Source organism: Pristiophorus japonicus, chromosome 17 (assembly GCF_044704955.1).
Source record: "Pristiophorus japonicus isolate sPriJap1 chromosome 17, sPriJap1.hap1, whole genome shotgun sequence".
NCBI lineage: Eukaryota > Metazoa > Chordata > Chondrichthyes > Pristiophoridae > Pristiophorus > Pristiophorus japonicus.
Window position 1 is genome coordinate 111,134,493 of NC_091993.1, and position 19,199 is coordinate 111,153,691.

Genomic DNA, 19,199 nt, shown 5'->3' on the forward strand with positions numbered 1-19,199 from the left:
GTTCAGTTTTAGTTGGGTTACATATAATAATTAATCCAAACCATTGAGGAGCATCAATGTGTTGATCAAAGGGCAAATTCCGTCATTGAATTTACTTCCACTGAAATCATCCAGATCCAAAGCCCACACCATGGCACCGCAAAATTTGTTACCCTTCAGCCATTGAGCCGACAGTTAAAAAGATACTAAAATACAATTGAGAAGTGCTTTTTGTTAAATAAAATTAACATTTTATTGAAAATCTAATGCTTTTCCTGCTAAAATACTGCATGGGTTAAAAACTGATATATAGAAGGTGCTCGAATGACTGGGTGTACTTAAAGCGGATAAGTCACCAGGACCGAATGGGATGCATTCAAGGATGTCATAGCAGCGCATTTGGAAAGAGGTGACATGATAGATCCAAGTCAGCATGGATTTGTGAAAGGGAAATCATGCTTGACAAAGCTTCTGGAATTTTTTGAGGATGTTTCCAGTAGAGTGGACAAGGGAGAACCAGTTGATGTGGTATATTTGGAGTTTCAGAAGGCTTTCGACAAGGTCCCACACAAGAAATGAATGTGCAAAGTTAAAGCACATGGGATTGGGGGTAGTGTGCTGACATGGATTGTGAACTGGTTGTCAGACAGGAAGCAAAGAGTAGGAGTAAATGGGGACTTTTCAGAATGGCAGGCAGTGACTAGTGGGGTACCGCAAGGTTCTGTGCTGGGGCCCCAGCTGTTTACACTGTAAATTAATGATTTAGACGAGGGGATTAAATGTAGTATCTCCAAATTTGCGGATGACACTAAGTTGGGTGGCAGTGTGAGCTGCGAGGAGGATGCTATGATGCTGCAGAGCGACTTGGATAGATTAGGTGAGTGGGCAAATGCATGGCAGATGAAGTATAATGTGGATAAATGTGAGGTTATCCACTTTGGTGGTAAAAACAGAGAGACAGACTATTATCTGAATGGTGACAGATTAGGAAGAGGGGAGGTGAACGAGACCTGGGTGTCATGGTACATCAGTCATTGAAGGTTGGCATGCAGGTACAGCAGGCGGTTAAGAAAGCAAATGGCATGTTGGCCTTCATAGCGAGGGGATTTGAGTACAAGGGCAGGGAGGTGTTGCTACAATTGTACAGGGCCTTGGTGAGGCCACACCTGGAGTATTGTGTACAGTTTTGGTCTCCTAACCTGAGGAAGGACATTCTTGCTATTGAGGGAGTGCAGCGAAGGTTCACCAGACTGATTCCCGGGATGGCGGGACTGACCTATCAAGAAAGACTGGATCAACTGGGCTTGTATTCACTGAAGTTCAGAAGAATGAGAAGGGACCTCATAGAAACGTTTAAAATTCTGACGGGTTTAGACAGGTTAGATGCAGGAAGAATGTTCCCAATGTTGGGGAAGTCCAGAACCAGGGGACACAGTCTAAGGATAAGGGGGAAGCCATTTAGGACCGAGATGAGGAGGAATTTCTTCACCCAGAGAGTGGTGAACCTGTGGAATTCTCTACCACAGAAAGTTGTTGAGGCCAATTCACTAAATATATTCAAAAAGGAGTTAGATGAAGTCCTTACTACTAGGGGAATCAAGGGGTATGGTGAGAAAGCAGGAATGAGGTACTGAAGTTGCATGTTCAGCCATGAACTCATTGAATGGCGGTGCAGGCTAGAAGGGCCGAATGGCCTACTCCTGCACCTATTTTCTATCCATGTTTCTAAGTTATGATGAACCTTTATAAACCACTGGTTCGGCCTTAACTGGAGTATTGTGTCCAATTGTGGGAACTGCAGTTTAGGAACAATGTGAAGGCCTTAGAGGGGGTGCAGAAAAGATTTACAAGACTGATTCCAGGAATGAGGGACTTCAGTTACGTGGATCGACTGGAGAAGCTGGGGTTGCTCTACTTCGAGCAGGGAAAGCTGAGAGGAAATTTGATACAGGTGTTCAAAACCTTGAGGGGTCGAGATAGAGTAGATAGAGTGAAATTGTTCCCATTGGCAGAATGACCGAGACCAGAGGACACAGATTTAAGGTGATTGGCAGAAGAACCAAAGGCGACATGAGGAAAAACCTTTTTTCGCAGTGGGTGGTCAGGATCTGGAATTCACTTCCTGAAAGGGTGATGGGGGCAGATGCAATTCCGATGCTGAGCCTGCCTGCAGGTCGGTCTGGGGATGGTGGGGGAGTGAAGCTACTGGGTGCGGGACTGGACCGGCAATAATGTTGTGGAGCCAGGAGCAGCACGTTACCCTCCTGGGCCAACAGAACAACTGGGTGGAGCCAACTGCAAAGGGGATGGAGTATAAAAGCAGGGAAGTCTTGCTACAGTTGTACAGAATATTGACGATGCCACACCTGGAATACTGCGTGCAGTTTTGGTTTTCATATTTACGAAAGGATATACATGCTTTGGAGGCAGTTCAGAGAAGGTTCACAAGGTTGATTCCGGAGATGAGGGGGTTGACTTATGAGAAAAGATTGAGTAGGTTGGGCGTCTACTCATTGGAATTCGGAAGAATGAGAGGCAATCTTATCGAAGCGTATAAGATAATGAGGGGGCTTGAATAGGTGGATGTAGAGAGGATGTTTCCACTAATGGGGGAGACTAGAACTAGAGGGCATGATCTTAGAATAAGGGGCCACCCATTTAAAACTGAGATGAGGAGAAATTTCTTCTCTCAGAGGGTTGTAAATCTGTGGAATTCGCTGCCTCAGAGAGCTGTGGAAGCTGGGACATTGAATAAATTTAAGATAGAACTAGGCAGTTTCTTAAACGTTAAGGGGATAAGGGGTTATGGGGAGCGGAGCTGAGACCATGACCAGATCAGCCATGGTCTTATTAAATGGCGGAGCAGGCTCGAGGGGCAGTATGGCCTACTCCTGTTCCTATTTCTTATGTTCTTATGTTCTTATTAGCTCCGCACATTTGCAAATCAATTTTGATCGGGATCCTAAACCTGGCAGAAAGATTTGAATCTGCGAGGTGCTTAACTTATGTTTCAGGCAGATGCCCTGCACACCTAGTCGCTGCTTCCAATCAATGGTTTCATAAAGCAAAAATGTATGAAAATACATGTTAAGCCAAAGATGCCCCTGCCAAGCCAGCAACTTTGGGCAGAAAAATATATAAAGCAAGTGGGTACACTGTGAAAGTGAGATCATTGAAAGGCAGAAGCGTCAGTAACCAGAGGACACCGATTTAAGGTGATTGCCAAAAGAAGCAGAGGTGACACGAGGAAACATTTTTTTACACAGCAAGTTGTTGTGCTCTGAACTGCACTGCCTGAAAGGGTGGTGGAAGCAGATTTAATAGTAACATTCATAAGAGAATTGGATGAATACTTAAAGAGAAAACATTTACAGGGCTAGGGGGACAGAGCAAGGGAGTGAGATTAATTGGATAGCTCTGTGAAAGAGCCTGGCACAGGCACGATAGGCTAAAGGGTCACCTTCTGTGCTGTATCATTCTACGATTCTATGATAAGCAGGCCTGTGCTGACAGTCCTTGTTATCACCAGAAATAGGAGCAGGTGTTGCCTCGAGCCCGCTCTGCATGCTTCATTTTATTTATCAACCATTTTCTTGGCACTTACATGTACCTTATCTTCATGTTTACATATTGTTCTGAGCACCTTGTTTGGAAAACTGTTCCTTCATAACAGTAATCAGGATTTTTTTCCCTAAGTTTTCAGAGCACTGTGACCCAGAAATTCAGCTGCAGAGCACCGTTTTTCAGGCGCTAAATGGCCTACTATGCAGGCAGGAAGCATGTGCACATTTCCGGCTGGAAGTGCGCCGCTCGCTACATGAGATTAACTGGCTACTCTGGTGTCAGGAACGCACGTCGGGAACATTGAAAGGGGGAAATAATTCATTTATATTCGGGTCCCGCATGTCTTGCCGGATTAGTTTACGATTTCCAAATTGCCCAGCGCTTCACTCGCCCCGTGCTGAACTTGCACAGCGCAGCGTGATGCTAACCAGCAGGAAGGCCCCCATACTTACCTGGACGTGGAGCCTGCAGTTTTCCTGCTCCTCCCCATCCCGCATTAAAGGAACGTAGGCCGCTCGCTCTCCCCACCGATTCCTAGGCCTCTGTCTTTAGTCCAAAAGCAGGTTTGAGGTTACAGTGAAGGTTGGCAATCTAGATGACATTGCCGAGGGAATAACGTGTTATTCAAGAGAAGGTAAAGATCACATTATGTAGGTAAGATAAGAACTGTTATTTTTCCATTAAGACTGGTCTTTTTCCAGTGATAACGTACTATAGCGTATGGGATTATTTATCACTAAAATAAACTCAGTGTATAAAAGAGGGAGTTGATCTCCACAACACACCAGTTACAAGATGGCAAAGCTCCTGGTTGCAACAGGTAAGCATGTTTTACCATTTCATTACTTTCGATGTTGTAAGATTTTTCAGAAAATTTAGCTCTAAGATACCAATGGGGAATAGAACAAAGTGAAGACTCTTTTCTCAAAGTCAAGTCTAATTAAAAAAGATTTGATTTTCTTTCTGTGTTATCTGAAGATACGTTACTGTTGATAGCACGCTGCTAAGTGCATGTTTTGACCAAAATTAACAGCAACAACAACAACTTGTATTTATATAGTGCCTTTAACATAGTGAAACATCCCAGGGTGCTTCACAGGAGTATTGAGAGACAAAAAGTTTGACCCCAAGCCACATATTAAGGCAGGTGACCAAAAGCTTTGTCAAAGAGGAAGGTTTTAAGGATGGTCTTGAAGAAGGAAAGAGAGGTAGAGAGGCACTCCAAATGACCCAACCCCATCGGATTATCTCCCTCCTGTTCCCCAATAAATGCTCTTTGACTGTACCGTGCATCATTATACTTCTGTTGTGATCAGATACAAGCAAGCAGGTGACCAAAAGTGATTCTGAGTCAATTCTCAGGTCTACCAGCTTCAGTTTTTAACTAATTGCGAAATGAACGTGAACAAATGGGGTTAAATTGTAATGAGTGATAGCAGTAGAATTGCATGAAGTGGAAGGAGGCTGTCTGTGTGATGGAGAGAATATGGGCTTGGAAGTTCCATTTGTGATTGAATACGACACGCGTTTGCGAGCAATCTGGTTCAGCCTGAGACTGTAGCCAGGAACGAGTTGATGGCAAAATTGGGGATGGGAGCCAAAGATGAAAACTTCGCTCATTCCAATGTTTAGCTGGAAAAAAATTGTGACTCATCCAAAACTGGTTGTTGGACAAGTTATCAGACAGTACAGGGGCACTGGAGGTGTGAAGAAGGTTGGTGGTGAGGTAGAGCCGATGTCATCAACGTACATCATCATCATCATCATAGGCAGTCCCTCGGAATCGAGGAAGACTTGCTTCCACTCTTGAAGTGAGTTCTTTGGTGGCTGAACAGTCCAATACGAGAGCCACAGACTCTGTCACAGGTGGGACAGATAGTTGTTGAGGGAAGGGGTAGGTGGGACTGCTTTGCCGCATGCTCTTTCCGCTGTCTGCGCTTGATTTCTGCATGCTCTCGCCATTGAGGCTTGAGATGCTCAGCAGCCTCTCGGATGCACTTCCTCCACTTAGGGCGGTCTTGGGCCAGGGACTCCCAGGTGTCAGTGGGGATGTTGCACTTTATCAGGGAGGCTTTGAGGGTGTCCTTGTACTGTTTCCGCTGCCCACCTTTGGCTCGTTTGCCATGAAGGAGCTCCGAGTAGAGCACTTGCTTTGGTAGTCTCGTGTCTGGCATGCGGACTATGTGGCCTGCCCAGCGGAGCTGATCGAGTGTGGTCAGTGCTTCAATGCTGGGGATGTTAGTCTACATCAACGTACATGTGGATGCTGACCCCATGTCTGCAGATTATGTCGTTAAAGGGCAGCATATAGGTGAGGTAAAGGATTGTGCCAAGGATAGGTTCTTGTGGGCTCCCAGCCACACATATAATAGGCTCATTGTGTATCCTTGAATCTTTAAGCATATTTTGATCATAATTCTAAAACTTACTTTATATCCTTTATTGCAGTGGTGGTCTTGTTGGCGTGCCTGGAACTGGGTAAGTCTTTGTGCATTTCAAGCGTTCCTTTATTTTAATGTAATGTGTGGAAGCACTGTCCTGATTTCCATTTCTCCCCACTCACAGGCTCTGCCTACAGACTGGTTTGTTACTTTACAAACTGGGCTCAGTACAGGCCAGGAGCGGGGAAGTACAAGCCGGAGAATGTGGACCCTTGCTTGTGCACACATCTGATCTACGCTTTTGCTGGGATGAAGGACAATCAAATCGCCACCTATGAATGGAACGATGTTACTCTCTACCACTCATTCAATTCCCTTAAAAACAAGTATAATTATGCTATAAATATTGACAATGTACCTGAAATACTAAGCATTGTTTGATGTCTGTGTTATATTTTGTTTTATATTCCAAAATTGTGCCCATTTATATAAAATATAACTTGTCTGACCCAGCCAGAGAGGTGATATATGTGTAGAATTGGCTTACGATTTGCGTCTCACAAGTGGAGATTGAGTCAATGCCCAATGGTTCTGACAATGCCCAATGTAGAATGAAGCATATCATGATATCACCACGTAAACAAAAACACCTATTCATTCAACAACGCAATGCGCAACCCTTAGGCCGGTCTATCAAAGTAACAAGTTGTTTTAATGGGTGTGCAGCTAGATTATACTTGCCACATGCACTGAACTTTGCACTTGCTTCTGAATCTCAGAGTACACTGGAGCACATGCACACATGTGTGCCGTGCAAAGTGCAGTGCGTACACACCTGCATATGTACAGTGACACTGGGTATCGGAGATAGCTGGAACAATCAGTCTGCTCACCAACACCGGGTGAGTGAGATGACATTATTTAATGCACTTTAATTGTTCCAGACTGCTACAAAGGCACAGATCAACTCATATTTTCACAAAAAACCACCCCGCCCCAGTTTTGTATCCCCAATTGTTAGTGATTCTGTCCCCCTGTTTTAAAACTCCTCTCTTGTCATTTTCCCTACTCTGCCTTAGAGGACAGCTAGGTGACTTGCTCCCAGGGCTATGCAGGTGATGTTCATTGGAAGCTGCATAAATGTGGTGCAGAGAGATTTGTCAGTAAATGTGTGTTCTGCATTCAGGTACTTCCATTTAACCAAATTCAATCGCACAAGGAGAAAGCAGTTAAAGATGAGAACAGTAATGATTTTCAGCAATTACTGAAGTGTTATTAAATGCATTTGCTTATGTTCTAATTTTACAACAGAAATGGAAACCTTAAGACACTTCTGTCCATCGGAGGCTGGAACTTTGGAACTCAGAAGTAAGATGGAAATATTTTATTGTGGTATTGAGTGAAAAGTGATTCTTTTCCAATTGCTTGTGATGCAAAGTGAACTGGGGACAGACATATTGTGGGCAATGATAACCATGCAGTTTTCAATAAATATATCGGAGGTTAGCTTATAGTATTTCTTGAATGAGTGATTAAGCTGGGCTGTCTGTAAAATGTAAATCAAACAATATTTAGGGGCTGATATTTGTCTGAAAGGAAAGATTGCAACATTTTCAGAAAGAATCATTTCAAGTTAATACACTTGGTGAAGATTGATTGAACTGATTACTGAGAGCAGCAACAATACAACACTTAGCAATTATATTTTTGTAAATTCCTGGTATATCTTGAAATGATAAAAATTATGAAGCTCTTTCAGGTACAGGCTGAAATGACTAAATCAAAAATGCATCTGTTCTGAAATAAAAACAGAGCATGCTGGAAACACTCAGCAAGTCGGGCAGCTTCTGTGGAGCGAGAAACAGGGTTAAGGTTTCAGGCCAATGACACTTCCTCAGCACTGGAAAAAGTTAGAGATGTAACAGGTTTTAAGCAAGTACAGAGGCAGCGAAAGTTGATGGGAGGAGTGATTAAATGACAAAAGAGATGACGGTGTTCTGATTTTTCTTTAACATTATCCTCTCCTCCAGATTCAGCGCTATGGTTTCCTCATCAGCAACTCGCCAAACATTCATAAAGTCTGTGATTAGCTTCCTGCGCGGTTATGGGTTTGATGGTTTGGATATAGATTGGGAATATCCCGGGTCAAGGGGAAGCCCCCCACAAGACAAACATCTCTACACTCTGTTGACACAGGTGGGATTTAAAATACGATTTCATCAATTCCATGTAAATGGAATATTCAAAGTAGAAATATATGTATTTACTTCGCAAAACACTTTAATCGCAGCTTCATTAACCACTGTGATAAGAAAAAAATGTTTGTTGTGACTCTGTGCAATAACTGCTATCCATCTAGGCTCTGTTGAAACCTGGTTCTACCTCTAGCTATACCCTTGTATTCGATACATTATTATGCAACACTTGGGCATGGATACATTTTATAATTCTTTAGTCGGTGATTGAAACCCTCTGTTTTGCGTGGACCAGTTGCTAAGAGAACCTTTATTCACTTTCAACTTTTAGGAAATGATGGCAGCCTTCGAGGCTGAGGGGAAAAGTTCCGGGACTCCAAGACTCTTGCTCTCAGTTGCAGTTGCTGGTGGGAAGAGCAACATTGATACCGGCTATGAGGTTCCTCAGGTTGGACAGTAAGTATCCATGCCAGTCCTACAGGACTTTCTGATTTTTTTGTGCTTCCTTGGTAGTTCAGCAAATTTAACTAGTTAGTAGCTGGGCCATACAGCCCTGGAAAGTCCCAGGTTCCATCTCCAGTCTGTACTGAGTGGAACTGTCTTTCGAATGACACATTAAACCAAGGCCCCATCTGCTCTTTCAGCTGGACATAAAAGATCCCATGGCACTATTTTAAAGAAGAGCAGAGGAGTTATCCCCGATGGCCTGGCCATTATTTATCCCTCAACCAACATCACTAAAAAACAAATTATCTGGTCATTATCACATTGCTGTTTGTGGGAGCTTACAGTGTTCAAATTGGCTGCCGCGTTTCCTACATTACAATAGTGACTACACTTCAAAAGTACTTCATTGGCTATAAAGTGCTTTGGGACGTCCGGTGATCGTGAAAGACACTATATAAACACACGCCTTTCTCAATTTTTCTTTGAGTTGGCTGAACCCAGCTGAGGCAATGTTAGAGATGCTAAAGATGTTCTTGGTATTGCTGTTCTGATTCCTGATTGCAAGCAGGGAATGTGAAGAAGAGAGGGGCAGAGTGCAGGGCGGGTGAAGGAGAGAAGGTCAGTATTTGCCAATTTGACAACCATTCATAAAATCTGAGCTTAGCTTCTTGCACGTTATGGGTTTGATGGTTTGGACATAGACTGGGAATATCCCATCAGTGCTGCATTCACAACGTGAGTCATGCTGAGAAAGCAGTACAAATGATTCTTTCTTTCCATGAGTAATAAAATATGAATGGCAAATGTAGTCAATGTTACAGTTCATGGAAATGCAGCACTAACTTGTTCACACCAAGGACCCAGAAAAAGCAATGAGATAATAACCAGATATTTTGTGGGTTATTTTGGTGGTGATGATTCAGGGATAAATATTGTTCAGGATACAAGGACAACTCCTTGCTCATCTTTAAATAGTGTTATGGGATATTTTACATCCATCTGAGAAGGAACATTCTGGCATAATATTTCATCTGAATGACAACAGCTCTAACAGTGGAACACTCCCTCAGTTTTGACATCCTGACACATGAATAATGGGTTTTGATAATAAGGAAATAATTTATAGTTAAAATGCACCATAACAATGAATAGAAAGGTATGTCTAAATGATATAGGAATTGCCCACACATTAAGACTCCCTCTTCAATCATCTTTCAGTCTATAGTTCTTGGTATTGTGTTCTCATTTAGATCCCATGAAGGTAAAGACCCTGCTCTGATCTGTTGGACATAAATGTCACATGGCACACATCAAGCTGTACAGTCCTCTGGGCAGACCAAGCCCCACCTGAGGACTTGAACACATAATCTCAGCTGTCCCACCAGTGCAGTACCAAGGGAGCACGGCACTACCATTCTTTGGATGAGACGTTAAACTGAGGTCCTGTCTACCCTCTCAGATGGATGTAAACGGTCCCATGACGCTATTAGAAGAACTGTTCTCCCAGTGCCCTGGCCATCATTTTATCCCTCAGACAACAGCATTAATGTAGTTTCAGACACTTCAAAAGTAATTCATCAGCTGTAAAGTACTTTGGGATGTCCCGAGGCCATGAATGGTCCTGTTTAAATGCAGCATCTTTCTTTGCTTTGCTCTATAGCTTCAATTGTCAGAACTTCTTTGTGCAATGATTCAGATCATTGTCATTAAATTTAGCAACCAGGAAAATAAGAAATAGGAGCAGGAGCAGGCCATTTGGCCCCTTGAGCGAGAACATCAATGTAATGTATGCACCTGTGAGTATGCTCACAGGTTGGTAGAGCTGTTGAGTTGGGAGTGGCTTAGCTATTCACAAGATGTTCACAAGACTCAATAAAACCCCAGCCAGTTGGGTTCAGGGGATCCATGATGAGGCAGGTGGTTGTGAGCCTAGTGGTTGAACTGGTAATGTGTCGTGTGATTGTTTAACAAAGTATCAGTGTAACTTGGATCTTTTCTCATACAGAGTCGTGGACTTTTTCAATGTGATGACGTACGATTTCTTTGGTCCCTGGAGCCATGTCACTGGAGAAAATAGCCCTCTTTATCCTCTCCCAAATAACCAAGACACTACAAACCTGTACTTCAATGTGGTAAGTACTCATGATAATAGAATCCCATCATGCTAATTATTTCCATTTATAAATAGATAACTATCTTTTACCAGAGGTTTTGCAGAGTCCTTCTTGCGTGAACATGAATGTTAATGCTTTCTCTGCAGAACTATGCAATGAAATACTGGAAAGATAAAGGAGCTCCTGCAGAGAAACTGAATGTTGGATTTCCTACATATGGCCATGCCTTGAGACTGGCCTCCTCCAACACTGGGCTTGGAGCCCCAACAGCAGGTCCTGGACCAGCTGGGAAGTACACCAGACAGGCTGGATTTTTGGCCTATTATGAGGTATTGATACTGATGCAGTTTCTTTACGTTTTAATATCTTATATTTTTAAATACAAAATAACCAAGTACCACATTCTACCCCCAAATACCTCAAGCTTTACTGCAACATCTGCATTATTGCAATCATACGAATTTCCTGAGGTAGATTAATTAACATATTATAATGTATCAGAAAAGCCTGTGCTACCTTTGTGATGTTCAGGTGATGGAAGTCTCAAATTTGTGTCATGAAACTCTGATGAACAGAGATATAATGCCACACCTTTCATCATTGGATGGCACTTGACTATCTTCCTCTGGCCATTGTTGTCAGTCCTGGAAATTATATAAAGAGGTAAGATATAATCTTTTATATCCCCCTCCCCTCCCCTCCCCCCCTTAACGGAACATCCAGGGTTTCATGCACAAAGATTACAGTCAATCCTTACCAGCTTGTATCCCGATCTCTTGTACTATTTACCCACTGACGGAATGGGTAAGGAACTTGGTGTTGATGTCATCTCTTCAGCCAGTCTCTTTATCTCCCCTGTGAGTAAAGTCCAGGTGCCTCTTTGGCTCCTCCACAGCCTCAGATTGGGAAGTTGCAGTGTGAGGAATCATTCATAACCTTTTAAGAAAAGGTAGTGCTACTTAATGAACATCTGAGGATGTATTGGTCAGCATTTGCTCAGACCATATTCGGAATATGAATTAAAATAGTTTTCAGCAGCAAAAGAAAAGAACAGTGCCTCCTGTTTCAAGATTATATTTGAGAGAAAATGATAGCTGAATAAAACAAACAATGAAAAATGACGTGAGTAAGGTCGTTAACATCACGTAGAGCACTGCGAACCACTGATGATTTGTCCCACGATGTTTGTAGCCTAATGTCTCACTCTTCTGTCAGATCTGCACATTTTTGAATGGTGCCACCATGAAATGGGATGCTGCTCAGATGGTTCCGTATGCCTATAAAGGAAATGAATGGGTTGGATATGACAACGTGCAAAGCTTTGGAGACAAGGTAACTTCGATAAACTCTGCTGTTCGACACCTTTTACTTGTTGCTTTGATGCAATATTTATTGTAATATACAACTAGTTTGTGCGAGTAAGCATTAGAATCATTTTGTTATATTGATCGATTGAATAATTGGAACACACATTCCCTGTCATTACACCATTACTTTTCGGATGCTTGGAGCATTCTGCGCTCAAAGACTTCTGCACAGTTGTAAAATGTATCTAACATTGGTCTTCCATCCTGGTGATGAGGCCAGGAAAAAACACACCGAAAGTTTCCAGTGAGACAACAGAATGAAAACAGTTCCTTCATGTCCCAAATGCCTGGTGAATTAGTGGTTTGAGTGGCTATTCATTTAAAATGGATGCGACATCTTTTTTGAAGTGTTTGAACCGCAGCTTGTATTTCTGATTTAGTCCCTTACACACAAATATCGAGAGAAGTTCATATTTCTGTCAACTCACCTCTTTGCGGCCAAAATACACTCAGTGACAGAAACAGAGACAGTTTCTGTAATGACTCACTTCGGAGATACAAATACAGCAATATCAATGATATTTGGAATATCTGCCTTTATAGTCATTACAGAAAATATTACCCTGTCCCTAGTCCATGACAAAACATGAATGAAGCAATATTCATGCAGAGGTAGCAGTGGACCTTTGGCATTTTCAAATTTTGGAAGATCCTTTTTGCATTCAGTTCAGGGCCGTTGTAAATCTTAAATATATTTGGGATAAAACTTGCTTGGAAACAAGATTTGCAAAATAAATTTGTGAACAATTGCCTTCCAGGTTGAGTGGCTGAAGAAAAACAACTATGGAGGAGCGATGGTGTGGGATCTTGCTCTGGATGATTTCTCTGGTGCTTTCTGCAACCAGGGGCCTTACCCTCTCATTAACAAACTGCACACCGGGCTTGGAATTTCTGCAGGTAAAAGTCAGGATTATTTATACTTGGAGCTGATTACTTGTTGCTTACCACAAAGTCAGCATGGAAAGCCATTAATGGCTAAAATCATTCAGAAATTGTTTGGATTACCTAAGTGTATTTCAAATTCAATACTTTTAAAGTGGCAAAAATCTGACCACTAGAATATTGCTGAGCGTCTATGAGCATAAAGTTCCTCAGACAGGACGAGCAATGCAGCAAAATACTGAAACATGTATATGTGTTAACAGAATAAGACACAAATCCATGCTGGATGTTGCATCCAGTATGTAATGGCACTAAAAAATAGTGACGATGTGCATTGTAATATTGTGTCATTTAAAGGGACAATGTATTGCGATACAACTTTACCAAGTTTTTTTTAAATGAAAGGAAGTTCAGTAACATCTGCCACAAATGTTGTGTATTCAAAACAGAAAATGCTGGCAGTACTCAGCAGGCCAGGCAGCAGCTTTGGAGAGAGAAGCAGAGTTAACGTTTCAGGTCTGTGACTCTGTTTCTCTCTCTCTCTCCACAGATGCTGCCTGGTCTGCCGAGTGTTTCCAGAATTTTCTCTTTAGATTTCAGATTCCAGATTCCAGCATCTGCAGTATTTTGCTATTGGAGAAATGTTGTATAACTTGACTTAAAATAGAACTATAATTAAATCACACTTCAAATACACTCCAGACACAATGTGCCACATCACAAGATTTCCTCAGTGGCCCTTATTGAGCTGAACTTCACAAACATCTTGTTCCTGATAACGCAAGGAACTGAGTTCACCCTGAAGATATTCAATGCAGCAACATCCCTTGAACTTGCAATGCTTAGCTTCAGTTGATATCAATTTTGAAGCAAACAATGAATGAATGAACTTTATTTCCTTCCAGCTTGTGTTCCATCAAAAACAACACTGCGACCAAATGTTCCTCCTACTCATGTCCCCAGTGGTGGTGGCGGTGGCGGGAGTGGTGGTGGTGGCGGTGGTGGCAGTGGGTTCTGCGCTGGCAGATCTAACGGTACCTACCCTGATCCAAAGGATAAGAACAAATTTTATCAATGTGTCAATGGAGTGACCTACGAGCAGCATTGCGCTGTTGGATTAATCTTTGATACTTCCTGTAACTGTTGCAACTGGGCTTAACGTGAAAGCAGAAGGTAAGCATGATTATTATTCTAAGTAACCGATCAAAGCGGGCACCCTGCGTAAAACAATTATGTTCAGGTGGTGTAAAGTACCAGTGTAGTCTTCATTAGCAGCCCGTAAAAGAATACAGCTGGATTTGAAAGTAGACAGGTAAAAATAAACAAAATGCAGTTGGCTGGGTGTAAAATTTCAACACATTTCAACACAATGTAGCAGCACATTGAGTGCTGGCCACTGAGTTGTAGGTTCATTTATAGTTTCAGTTGGGTTGAAATGGGTGGAATAATGGGTGGTATGCCCCTGCAGTTCACAGTCACTGCAGCGCTGTGGTGTCATTGACTTCTGCAGTGACATTAGGGCACATTGACAAGACAGGGTTACTGAGTTATATTTGTGCCCAAGCTGTTTTTACACATGTTCCAGAAATTGGTTGCAAAGTGGAATTGGGCGGAGGTCTGTGAGTGAGTTTCTGGTCAGTCCAGTTGTGTGATGAACTTGTATTGTTGAGGGAAAAGAAAGGAGAGTGTAATGTATGCACCTGTGAGTCAGCTCACATGATGTAAACAAGCCTCACTAACCTCAGTCAGTCGATTCTAGGTCATCCATGATGAGGTATGCAGTTGTGAGCCGAGTGGATGAACTGGTAATGTGTAGAGTATTTGTTAAACCTTTGTTAATAAACCAACTAGTTCTTAATAGCAATCTGTTGTTATGAATTCTTAAGCAAAGAAGCCATGAAATAATTTCTAATTTAACATTAAGAAATAGACATAATATATAAGTTGTTTGTATGCATCTCATGTCACATTAAAATATTATTGTTCAATAAGAGAACACAAAGATGCTCTTTATTTTTCCAGCCTGCAATCAATCTTTGTTGAATACCGATGAGGCTGTAACTGGCCTTCAGTTTAATTACGGAAATGACACCACTTTGCGAATAAAGACCATTAAACTACAACATCTAATTTGTCTCAACTGAAGATAGCAATTGCAGTTAAAGCAACAAAATAAAATAATTGATTCATGAAGATAACAGTTTACTTGTGTTTTGTTTATAAATTAAATGCAACAATTTTTGGTGAAAAGAATTTTGCTGCATGAATCCACTTCTGATGTAACTGTTAACTGCAGAAGCAGCATTTCAAACCTTCACACAAACTCAAATCACAGCAATCTGATGTCTATAGGGATTCCTGCACTTCACAGGGAAAATATTGTTGGGTTCACCTCAGGAAGGAAAACTGGACTTAACTGAGTTTTCGTATTCTGCTTTCTACCAACTTTAATCCTGTTTCCACTATAAATTGATACCAATCATTTACATAGTGGATTGACTAAGTGTCTGGGAGACAGATACTGGCGATGGAGGGTTGTGGGGCAGGGTGGGGGTTGGGGAGAGGATTTTAATTGCCAGCAGCTTTCTGATTCACATCTGCCTGTGGCAAAATGCGGCTACATTATGATTGATGCTGCTTTCTCTTGTCTGTGCAGGATATAGGTGCAAGCTACAGAGTATTGTGCCAATGTATTTATCCACCCCTCCACCTGAAGGTTTGTGTGTGGTGCAAGTAACTATGAGACAAAGGGAATTAACAATCCAAAACAAAATAGCAGAAAATCTTCATTCCAAGATTGCATCTCATTTTATTTTGTTTTTGTGCTCAAGGAAAGAGAAATGTTACAGAGAGAGCAAAGGAATACAGGGGAAACAAGACAGCTTTAACAAATCAAGTAGGATCATTGTTTACTGTGTCCAGAGACTGATTAGAAAATCACACAAATATTATGCTCAGGTTCTTAGTTGACACCATTGCACCTGTTTCCAGTCCCATCCACCCCTTCCTTCGACGACTCTCTGTTCCATCTGTGACAGAGTCTGTGGCTCTTGTATTGGACTATTCAGCTACCAAAGAACCCACTTCAGGAGTGGAAGCAAGTCTTCCTCGATTCTGAGGGACTGCCAATGATGATGATGATGATGATGTTTCTATTGACAAATACTCAAATTATTCAATGGTCTCTGATTCTCTGCTACTTTTTTTTAGTCATGAAACAACTTTTCTCTTAGACAAGTAATTTATCAAACAATCAGTTTAATAAAATGAAAATATAGCTGTGCTTACTGACAGCGCAATCTTACACAGCCACATTGAATTCCGATAAATACAATGACGGCCTAGCAGATTATCAAGTTCATTTTCATTTTACGTGCTTTTAATTTTCATTTATAGTTTGAGGCAATGTGTTGCAATCAAATCTATTTATTACTGTTACATTAATTAAGTAATAAATCTGATGGTAGGATTATCCCCAATACACTGGTAATATTTACTACGAACATTTGGACCAACATATAATCTGTCAGGCTTGCTTTGGCACCCTGCATCCAAATTGCCTCCAGAAATAGTAGTTGTAGTAATGGTGGTTGGAGTGGTGGTAGTGGGAATAGTGGTTATAGGTGGTGATGCTGTACTGTTAGAAATTTAAGACTATCTCTGGTCACTTTAATAATCAGGATCGACTGTAAAACTAATCTGGTGGATATATTGTGCTTAATCAGAGGTTAAGACAGAATATAACACATTAGTTTTATAGCAAAAACATACAACCGTAACAGGTAGTTGATACCGATTCTGACCGGACAAATGGCTGGCGCATGTGAGCAGTTCCCTGGCTTGCAGTCTCTTTCTCTCATCTCGAGCTTCCTTCGGTGAAGCATGGGATCAGTCTCGAAAAGTGTTCGACCAGCTAAACTTCTGTTTCGCCCTTCCCTCATACCACCTTTGAGATCAATCTTGAGGAGGCTACTTTTATTCCATTTTTAGGGGTGGGCCTGACCCTGGATATTGACAAGACCTTTTGACCTTTAGAGGTTTCTCTAAAAACTTACTATCTAATAAGACTTCTAGTTCTTTGCCTCGATTCTTGTTTCAAGAACCCGCTTAAAAGATGTCTTATTTTGGCCACGTGTCACTCTGCACTAACACAGGGTTTCTTCCTGTGGAAATCACTCTCATCTCTCTCTTCCTGATCCTCTCCTTTGATCCCATGAAGCCAAATCAGAAAACTGCTCGTTATCTCTTTTACGACGTAGCTACATTTTTATGTTAACACTCTCAACTTCCATCCATTATTTTCGCCAGCAGTTTTGTTAAGGCAACTTCAAACTCTACCCTTCGTATTATACATAAAATACATAAACAAGGTTCAAGTCTTACCTTAAAAGCAACAGATAATCACATAGCAACAGGGATGGTACATAGTACAAAGAACTATACCCTCCATTTCTAAGCATGTCTCTGATTCGAATAGACAGTCCGTCTGCAGTTTAAAACAATGAATTAAACACAGCATTCGTATCAGTTTTATACATTCGTAACAGTTTTATACATTTCTAGGCATCCCTGATTTCTAACAGTACCTGATGGTAGCTCACATTCTGTAAAACAAAATGTGAATAGTATTTTAATGATTTGGATTTGATTATGTTGATTAAGATTTTCATTCTCTTGTCATACTCGGTTGACCTCGCACATAAATACATTGTGAGAACAGGACAAGTGGGCACAAAGTCCGAGAGTGCAAATTCAGGCCTGATATCGCAAATTTATCCTTCACAACAATTTCCACTTACATAGCACCTTGAATGGAAAATATGCTGCACAGAGTCAGAAAACGATATTGGGCAGCAGCAGGAGAAACATCGTGGAGGTGACTGAGGCCATGGCCAAAGAGGAAGGATTTGAGGCTCTGTAGGGCGACAGGATGAAGAAGGCTTTAGGAACAGAGCTCCAGAGTGTAGGGCCAAGACAATTGAATGGTCTGTCATTGTAGGTGGAGTGGAGGAAGGGAGAAAACAGAGACAAGAGCAGGACGTGTAGAGGATGCATGTGAGCACATTGGCCTGAAGGAGGTTGCAGAGGAAGAATGGGTTGAGGCCATGGAGGGATTTGTAAATCAGGTTGAGAACTTTGCTTTTGCATTTGACACAACACCTTCTCCCAACTAACTTACACCATCATTTGTAATTTACAATCTCGACATATTGATAGAGCTTGACATTGCCATTATTTGTGTAATATTTAACTGTTTGCAATAATACTACACAATCTCCCATGACATTGCACACGGGCAGTGAAGACCAAGTGTAGCCTTTCGGCAGGAGCTGGGTTAGCGGGTGGGGATAATTGGACCAGGGACCGCTGATGCAATGCGGTCCTCAATGAAAGTCATGCATTATGTCATTTTCATAAAAATACTTTTGTTTTATATTAATTATAGTAAAACAGAAAGAATTACGACAAATTGGAAGGAGAGAAGTAGAGTTTGTCAGTACAGAAGTGTTTCTCTGCAGTGCAGCTGAGGAATGGAGATGCCGATCTGAGGCGTATCAGCGCCACCACTGATGGGAGTGTGTAATTACAGTCTGAGAAGTTGATAGAGGCAGTTTCCTTTAGAACTGTGGACAGGGGAGTTTAAAATGGAAAAGGTAGGCACGAGCATGAGAACAAGAAGCGAGGCTTTGCATACAGGAAATGCATGCAGACATAAGGTTTGTTAACAGATTATAGATAGGAGCAATAGGATACATGTTAAAAATAATCTCTTTACCAATATCTCTTCACTTTAAATAATCAGGTTTGAGTGCAATCCAATATGGTGGGTAGATTGTGTTTAAGACGAAATATCACACATTAGTTATACAGCAAAACATATGACCGTGACGAGTATCTGACACCAATCTGATCGTACAGATGTTTGACACACTTGACCATCATCATCATAGGCAGTCCCTTGGAATCGAGGAAACACAGAAACATAGAAAATAGATGCAGGAGTAGGCCATTCGGCCCTTCGAGCCTGCATCGCCATTCAATAAGATCATGGCTGATCATTCCTTCAGTACCCCTTTCCTGCTTTCCCTCCATACCCGTTGATCCCCTTAGCCGTAAGGGCCATATCTAACTCCCTCTTGAATATATCCAATGAACTGGCATCAACAACTCTCTGCGACAGGGAATTCCACAGGTTAACAACTTTCTGAGTGAAGAAGTTTCTCCTCATCTCAGTCCTAAATGGCCTACCCCTTATCCTAAGACTATGTC

The 19,199-nt window shown here is 41.7% G+C and overlaps 1 protein-coding gene across 1 annotated transcript; it reads left to right on the forward strand.

The window, feature by feature from the left end:
* The first annotated feature begins 4,338 nt into the window (after positions 1-4,338).
* On the forward strand, positions 4,339-14,088 carry LOC139227914 (acidic mammalian chitinase-like). The gene is made up of 11 exons (XM_070859064.1): positions 4,339-4,363; positions 5,992-6,021; positions 6,109-6,310; positions 7,236-7,292; positions 7,955-8,120; positions 8,451-8,575; positions 10,572-10,698; positions 10,827-11,009; positions 11,896-12,012; positions 12,806-12,950; positions 13,835-14,088. The coding sequence occupies exons 1-11, from the start codon at positions 4,339-4,341 to the stop codon at positions 14,086-14,088; spliced, it is 1,431 nt and encodes a 476-aa protein (XP_070715165.1).
* Positions 14,089-19,199: the final 5,111 nt, after the last annotated feature.

Excerpts from the sequence above, each read along its gene's own strand:
- LOC139227914 (XM_070859064.1), top strand. The coding sequence starts at position 4,339 with ATGGCAAAGCTCCTGGTTGCAACAG. Across the intron at positions 4,364-5,991 it reads AAAGCTCCTGGTTGCAACAG|TGGTGGTCTTGTTGGCGTGC; the intron begins GTAAGCATGTTT and ends CCTTTATTGCAG. Across the intron at positions 12,013-12,805 it reads TGCAAAGCTTTGGAGACAAG|GTTGAGTGGCTGAAGAAAAA; the intron begins GTAACTTCGATA and ends ATTGCCTTCCAG.